The sequence below is a fragment of the Capsicum annuum genome, chromosome 6 (assembly GCF_002878395.1).
Source record: "Capsicum annuum cultivar UCD-10X-F1 chromosome 6, UCD10Xv1.1, whole genome shotgun sequence".
NCBI classification, from domain to species: domain Eukaryota; kingdom Viridiplantae; phylum Streptophyta; class Magnoliopsida; order Solanales; family Solanaceae; genus Capsicum; species Capsicum annuum.
The window spans coordinates 10,931,813-10,940,429 of NC_061116.1; the positions used below are offsets into that span (position 1 = coordinate 10,931,813).

General features: G+C 34.8%; 1 protein-coding gene and 1 long non-coding RNA gene across 3 annotated transcripts; both read left to right on the top strand.

Moving 5' to 3' along the window:
- Positions 1–744: 744 nt before the first annotated feature.
- Positions 745–8,396, top strand: LOC107873545 (calcineurin B-like protein 10). 2 transcript variants are annotated; one of them, XM_016720429.2, is made up of 9 exons: positions 745–945; positions 1,051–1,228; positions 1,319–1,401; positions 3,852–3,911; positions 5,850–5,958; positions 6,061–6,113; positions 7,368–7,448; positions 7,529–7,641; positions 7,984–8,396. In XM_016720429.2, exons 1-9 carry the CDS (start codon positions 922–924, stop codon positions 8,057–8,059), a joined length of 777 nt encoding a protein of 258 aa, XP_016575915.2. In that variant the 5' UTR covers positions 745–921; the 3' UTR covers positions 8,060–8,396. The 2 variants fall into 2 exon arrangements, with proteins under 2 accessions (XP_016575915.2, XP_016575916.2); XM_016720430.2 differs by lacking the exon at positions 7,368–7,448 and having other exon boundaries at positions 784–945.
- LOC124899664 lies at positions 6,121–7,065 on the top strand. The gene is made up of 2 exons (XR_007056938.1): positions 6,121–6,257; positions 6,645–7,065. It is a non-coding gene; the product is annotated as an uncharacterized LOC124899664 (long non-coding RNA).
- Positions 8,397–8,617: the final 221 nt, after the last annotated feature.

Sequence of the window (8,617 nt, forward strand, 5' to 3'; positions counted from 1 at the left end):
CATAACAAAATTACCATAAAAATTAGTGTGAAAAAAATTAAGTGGACCTTATATTAGATGTCAAGTTAATTCAAAACATATAGTTAAGTTATCACTTTTTTCTATTTTAGCTTTTTTATTAAATATTATTAATTTTTTAATACTTAATGATTCAAGTAATTAATAAGGAATGAAATAATAAAATTATGATTGAACTAGCTGAAGCAGACATGACATAAATGTCTATTTTATTTTTTATTAAATATTATTAATTTTACAATACATAAATGATATATAATAATTAATTAGGAATGATATAAACTCACGGAGGAAGCAAGCATGACGGCCTTCACCTGCTTCCTTTACTAAAAATTTAAGTGTATCTCATATAAAATGCCTAAATTAATTTAAAATATCAATAATTAATTTATCATTTTTTATCTATTTTATTTTTTTAAAATATTATTAATTTTTAATAATTAAATAACTTAAGTGCTTTCTTAAGGGTGAAATAATAAAATTATAGTTGAAACAGCTAAAACAGACATTACATAAATATTTACTTTATTTTTTCTTAAATAATATTAATTTTTAATATATAAATAATATATAATAATTAATTAAAAATAATATAATAAAATCACTGAAGCGTTGTCACCTTAATGTTTTGCGCAATTTGAATTAGGAGGAGCTCACGAAACACAGGATGGAAACCCAAAAAAAAATATATAATAAAATCAAACAATAAGCAGGCACAAATGGCTTTCTCCTTCTGTATATTAGAATTAGAATACCAAACGACCCGTCAGTATTAATATTGATATAAATTTTAAGACATGTACCGGGTCCCATTTGGAGCTGAGGCAATATATATACGAATACGATCTCCCTCTCCTCTCTATCTTGTGAATCTGGTACGAGGAGATAATGTGATGCAAATCAATGGATTCTACCCGCAGTTCTCTGGTCATTTTCAAGAATTCATTGTCTTTTGCATAAAATTCTATTAGTTTTCTCGGTTTTCACTGATTGCTTTTTTCCTTTTTCCTTTCTGTGTTGTGTGTTCTTCAGAATTCGAGTTCTTTGACAATCTCAGAGAAAATCTGTGCCTCATTTTTCCCCATCATTGTACTCATTGAAGCTTTGTTCTATGCTGTTTCTGGTTGCTTCGAATGCTATTATAATCGTCCGAAGAAGAAGTTTGGTTATGACTGCGCCGACCTTGCTCGACTTGCCGCTGAATCTCGATGTAATTAACATTCATTTTCCTTTCTTTTTCTTGAAAAGTTATTTGGAATTGAAAAAGTTGAATCATTTTTCTGAATTTTGTTTTTTTCAGTTAATGTAAATGAAGTGGAAGCATTGTATGAGTTGTTTAAGAAGTTGAGTTGTTCAATTATCGATGATGGTTTGATACATAAGGTCTGTTATGCTTTTACTGTTGTTGTTATTCATTTATTTCTTAAATTGATGATCCCTCTCTCCCAATTCATAATTCGTGACAAATTTTTGGATAATCTTACACTTCTTTAGGGATAGAGGGACTTGAACCCTCGCGATTTTACATAACCTAGAAAATACTGAAGATTGTACATCTTTTTCAAGATATTAATTAAGGGTAAGTAAAAAGGGTCTTTGTTTTGTTAGGAATGAGTAGTTTTTTAAGCAGTATGTTCAAGCTAAAGCACAACTTATTTAGGAACGAAGGAAGGATACTTGGCAACTTCACATAAAAATAAAAATTGCAATTTTCCATCCTAGATGATGAAAAGGCAAAAAGATTTACTAAGAATATTTCTTGATTCTTCTTGATGCTGCTCACTATAAAAAGTTACTCCCTCCGTTTCAAAAAAAATAACAAACTTTCCTTTTACTCGGTTTCAAAAAGAATGACCTCCCACTTTTTCTGTCAATATTTTAATTTCAACTTTCCACGTGATATGTTTAAGATCACAAGATTAAAAAGAATTTTGATAAACATAACTTTAATTTAGGGCCACAAGATTCAAAATTCTTCTTTACTTTCTTAAACTTTAGAAAAAAAAAAAAAGAATTCCATTTGAATCATGGAAATTGAACTAGGAAAATCATTTTATGAGTGAGTCCTATTGGCATGTAGTTTTTCTAGAGAAAGGGAAACCCTTTTGTCATTTGATGGATCTGTGGAATGGAGTGTTGAAAGTAAAGGTATGCCAGGCAAGGCTTGCATTCATGCTCTATGTTTGACGTAAGGGTTAAGTTGGAAAGGGGATCTAGGTTATAGAGCTTAATTATAGGATGTGGCTGAACTAAAGAACTACCCTACAATATGCACTATTTACTTGTGTGTTTTATCTGCTGACATAGTAATATATCTTATCCAGATATTGAATGAGTCTTCATACAAAGAGAAATATGTAGGTGGAGATTTGTGCAATTTTCTGTTATAACCTTTCTGCTACATCTTTCTCAACTTTGATCTTTGTTTTCTATGTGAATTTTCACCTTTATGTTAGACATTGCTGGTATGATGAAGGAAAGAGGGAGAGATATTTCTTTTCCAACCTTTCTTCCCCTCTGACGCTCTTTCTTCATCTGCAGATAGATGATAGCAGTGTTCTTGTTCATTGTTTGCTAAATTGGCATGTGCTACATATCATTTTTCGCAATTTTTAGATCCTTGATTGGTCTTTTTCCATCCCTCTTTACTTTTTCTTACTAAAGTATATTGCAGAGTTTTGAAATGAGAAAAAACATCTTTTCCCCCTGAACTTGTCCTCCAAACTCACTTTAGCACTTAAACTTAACTTCCGTTTATTTACCCCTTAACAACTTTCAAATGAAATAAATTCACCCTCAAAATCAAAATCCCACTCTCACACGGAAAGTGCACTACACATGCACCACGTCATTGCCAAATCACTGCCACATCAGTGCGATGTCATTACCACGTAATAAATTATAAGTTTAAAAAAAAATAATCCCACACACTTATTTTTTATATATTCTTTTAAAAAAAGAAAACATATATATATATATAAAATATCCTCTTATATGTATTTTTAAATTTTAAAAGAGTATATTTTTTATATAAATAAAATAAACCGCACCCCCTTCTTTCTTCTTCTTCACAGCCCCCAATCCCCACCCCACGCCACCCCACGCCACCCCACCCCAATTACTTCTTTTTCTTCGGTACAGCAGCGCCCCTATCCCCGCGTCCCCCCTTCCTCCTCCTTCTTCTTCACATAATATTTTTTTTTATAAAAAAACCCTTCCTCCTTCTTCTTCACATAAAAGCACTCCTTTTTCTCTTTCTTTCACCATTGTTGCAAGCTTTTCAATGAATATTTTTTCTTCATCAAATGTAAAATTAACTTAAATTAACTTGAGCAAATTCAATAATGAACTAAATACAAGTACATGATCACAAAAACATATCAATACACAATCTCAAATCCAAATTCTTTCACATTAACCAAAAATGAACCTTTTTTATTGTCGAAAAATGAAATTTTGGATCAATTAGGACTTGATAGGAAAGGGATTACGAAGAAACGGGGTGGGGGTATGTAGAAGATGAAGAAATGGAGTGTTGGGGAAGGGGAGTGACGATCTTCTGATAAATCAAGTTATGCCCTTGACTTCTTATATATATATAATAATAATAACAATAAAGTGGGCCCTTTTTAAAAAAATAAAAAATTCACTCGCTTTTTTTTTTTTGGCCACGTCAGTCGTAAGGGGTGAATATAATTTACTTGAAAGTTAAAGGGGTAAATGAAAGGAAGTTAAGTTTAAGTGCTAAAGTAAGTTTGGAGGACAAGTTCAGGGGGGAAGATGTCTTTTCTCTTTTGAAATTATTTAATCTTTTGCTTTTTTTGTTTTTTCAGGAAGAGCTTCAGCTAGCCTTATTGCAAACTCCATCTGGTGAGAATCTCTTTTTGGACCGGGTAAATGAGCTAAAACTTCTATTCCTAGTTCATCTCATATTCTCTCTTGGAAAATCTATCTCCAATCCATGAGAACTGTGCTAGCACATTGATGCACTTTACACAAACTGTGATGCTTCCGCTGAAAAAGACAGGTTATCTGCTGGTCTATACATGAACTGCAGCCTTGGGGTTCTTCATAGATATAACTATGTTGCATTATATTATTGGTTGTCCATGTCATTTATCAGTATATTTAGGTGGGTCAGATTGATCAGTCAAAATGACTCGATGGACTTGTGTACTATGTCCGTTTTGTAATGTGGATACCTACTTACATGTTTGTCATCTGGACCCTTGAACCTACTAAAAAGCAACATTTTAAACCCTTTTTCAGTGAGTATGACACACCTGCCATGTCATCTTCCACGTTATTTTTAAGTATAAAAAATATTTAAATAAATAAATAAAAGAAAATCAACCCCCCCTTTTCCTCTCTCCCCCCCCCCCCCCCCTTTCCTGTTCTTCTTTCTCTATTTCTTCTTCTTCTTTTTCTTAGTCTTCTCCCTCCTTTTCTTGTTCTTTTTTCCTATATCATCTTTATCTTCTTATTCTTCTTGCTCTTTGAAAAAATTGAGAAGTGAAGACCAAAGAATCTGAGATGTGTTTTTTCTGTTCAAAATTCAAAAAATCGAAGAGAGACGAAGTGGTGGGAGCCGAAGAAGAACAAGAAGTGAATTTTTGTGTATTGGATTTGCTGGAATTTGAGAAACGAATTGATTTTTTCTTCTTTTGTATTTTTTACTTGTTGGATATGTTGAAAATTGACGTTTTAATTGTTGGAGTTTGAGAAAATAGCTCACTTGTTCCCTTTTTAAAAAAAATTTTCACTTATTCGGTTTGCTAAAATTTGAGAAAAGAATTAATTTTTTCTTCATTTTTTATAGTTTTTACTGGTTGAATTTGCTAGAAATTGACCATGGCCATGGCTATTATTGAGGGGTTTAAAATGTTGGTGGTCATGGCTATTGTTTAGGGGGGCTGGTGGGGGGTGGGGATTGGTGGGGGTGGGGGGCGTTAATGGTGGTGGTGCTGCAATGGCCATGGCAGCCGGTGGGGGTAGAGAGGCGTTAGTGGTGGTGGTGCTGCAATGGCCATGGCAGCCGGTGGGGGTAGAGAGGCGTTAGTGGTGGTGGTGCTGCAATGGCCATGGCTTCCGGTGGGGATGGGGGACTGGTGGGGGTAGTGGTGCTGCGTTAATGGTGGTGGTGCTGCAATGGCCATGGCAGTCGGTGAGGGTGGGGGACTGGTGGACGGCGGTGGGGTGGGGTGGAGGGTACTGGATAGGGGAAGGGGCCTTTTTTTAAAAAAAAAAAATTTCAATTATTTTTTAACTTTCAAACATATATTTAAATTTAAAAAGCTGTAATTGGGGGATTTTTTTAAATTTTTTAAATTATTTTGATATAAAATTGACCAAATATTGACCCCACTCGCACCCTAGGCGTGCCTGCACGCGTTTCGTCCTACTCAGCCATTTTAATGCCACATATTCTGGTCAATGGTCAAAGGGTTTAAAATATTGTTTTTTAGTGGGTTCAAAGGTTCAGATAACAAACATGTAAGTAGGAGTATCCACATTACAAAACGGACATAGTACAATGGTCCATCGAGCCATTTTGCCGATAGATCATGCTCTGAATTTTGCGATGTTGTAAATAAGTTGCGGTAAGTTATTTGTCAACTGTGTTAGCTTTGTGGTTCTTTACATGTAGTATCTTGTTGAACTGTATTGACGATATGCTGCTTTCTAACAGTTGGATAGATATTAGGGATAGCTTAAAATGACGAAGAGCTATAAGAGATCTGTCTTGCATCAACTTTGGCTGACTGAAATCTCTTCATCAAGAAATTATCTTTAGTTTCATAGTAATGAATTTTCCTGTTCCTTTTCTGCAGGTTTTTGATCTTTTTGATGAAAAGCAAAATGGAGTCATTGAGTTTGAGGAATTTATCCATGCACTTAATATCTTCCATCCCTATGCTCCAATAGAAGACAAAATAGACTGTAAGGGGTGTAAGCCATTCTTTTAGTTAATAATTGTTCTATTCGAATCATCTGGTGTGTGTAATTCAATGTAGTCACAATTGTTTTTTGGTTCTTGTGCAGTTGCATTTAGGTTGTATGATTTACGGCAAACTGGGTTCATTGAGCGAGAAGAAGTGAGTAAACAAGTCTGAGAATTTTCTATAAACTTTGAAGTTCTTTTCTACTCCAAAGATGTGATACTACCAAATACCTTTTAAATAACTACCTTCACTTAGAATCCAGCAATTGCTGATAACCTGCATGCTTGGTTTGCAAATGTTAGTGTTTAAACTTTTAAGTTGGCATAATACATAAATAGACACTCAAACTTGGCCGCAGCCAGTAAGTAAACACTTCAACTTTGAGTATGCACATCTAGACACCTTAACTTGTCTCAACAGTTGAATACTCCAACTGATGATCATCTAGATAGTAGACACCTCCAAAATTTATGTGCCACATCAGCGTTGGATGTGCACGAGACATAGTGGAGACGAGTTGGAGTGTTTACCAAGTTAAGGCATCTAGATGTACACTCTTAAAGTTGGAGTGCTTACTTGCCAACTGAAACCAAGTTTGAGTGTCTTTTTTTGTATTATGCCTTTTAAGTTCTATTCAGAAATACTAGAAGCAAAGGTGTATAACTTTCTCTTACATAATTGCAGGCTACAAACTATATAACTGCAATTGGCTCCCATATGTAAACCTAGAAAGTTGATTGATTCTGAAACTGAAACTAGAATACGGATCTAGTAATGTCTCAAAGCTACTCTGGATGCAAAATGATTGATTTGTCAAGTCTGATGGGAATGTTATTGCGAAGTGATTGATTCATAACCTCAGACTGGATTATATATATCTGGGAATATCATAGTATTCAACTATTCTTAGTGCAACAAATGGGTGTCAGAAGAGTGAGACCACACAAGGGTTCATACAGGATATTTCTCTATTAGTCATTTACTTCAACTTATTGAAAGCTTTTGCAGCTGATGTATACGAAGTACAAGCTTTGAGATTGATAATATTTTTTCCATAGTGACCACTGACCAGTTCTCAATAGCATTAACGTGGAAGCATTTTTAACTTGGAAGCTTCTAAACTCCCATTTTTTGTGATCAATTCCATGGCCGATACACTATTGATCCAAAACTTGATCAGAAGTCATCAGTTATCCTTCTGTTAAGCCACCTCCGAGAAAAGTCCAACCAACCTTTTCTTGAATTCGATATGTGTGCTTTCAATTATTTTAAGTCTCAACAGAATCCTATGCATAGCTTAGGTCTAGCTCTGGAATCTACTTGCAGTGTTCTATTTGTTTAAGTTGACATATTATTTATTTCTAGATGCATTGATCCATGAATTGATTGGAAAGTTTCCTCATTTAGGTTAAGCAAATGGTAATTGCAATTCTGATTGAATCTGAAATGAGGCTATCTGATGAACTGGTTGAGGAAATTATTGATAAGGTATACTTTTAACAAGGGGAATCTTTTCTCCAAACTCGTGTCTGCAAATCACAATCTTTATGTCTCCATGTTTTTGATAGACATTTGCTGATGCTGATGCTGATGGGGATGGTAAGATTGATAAGAAGGACTGGAAAGAGTTCGTTATTAGACACCCATCATTGCTGAAGAACATGACTCTGCCCTATTTGAAGTATGTTTACTGTTCTTTTTTATCATGGCTTCTGAGCATTATACACTAGATATGAACATCCTCTATCATGTGTATTCCTTTTTCTCTGTCCTATGGATTTACGAACTCTCTTTTGTTCCGAGCATTTGCTCGGTCAAACTCTCCTCTTACAGGAGAAATACCTTATGTGCATGTGGCCAAAAGAAAATTTGTTTTCTACTATGTTGTTTTGGTTCCTTTCTTTGGTAGCAAACCAGAGAAGTCGGAACTTTTCCTACACCTTACTGTGCTTTCCATGAAAACTGCATTTACTAGTCAGAAGTAACCTCTACAAATATTGATTTGTTGTGCTTCATTATTCAGGGACATCACTACTGCATTCCCAAGTTTTGTCTTCAACACACAGGTTGAAGATTCAGAGAAAAGCCATTTGTTGTGACTAGTTGTGTACTAGACCATAGCATGGAGATATGATCAGCACGGGGAATTCCGCTAATCTGGCCAAATGCAGGGGAGGTGTTGGTCATCAAGTCTAAAGCAGCAGCCATCAGCTTTTCTTCTACTAAATAAAAATGGCTTAAGCTGTCATTGGCATCTCATTCATTTTTCACAATCAATCATCATATTCCATTGTATTAGATGATGATTTAAGAAGATTGATTGGTGAATCTATGTATGTATTTCTGTGCAGATCTAGGTATCTAGTTACAATTTGCCGTCTCCGGTTGATGTCAGATTTTTCAATCCAGTAGTTGGATCCAAGATTCTTCTGTCAAGGCCCAATCCTCATCCTTTTTATATCCTTTCTTTGAACTTTTCCTCGGGAGGTTTGTACTTTGTATGCTCTGTATACATCTGCTTCCTATGTTGGATAGTCAGGGACCCTTGGAAGCTCGTGAGGTCCATATACCGGACAAACGTGTCACTCCAATTCATATATTTACAGTGTAGCTATACTGTGACGCCCCGCGTCACTACCCATTAAATTCATCCCGTT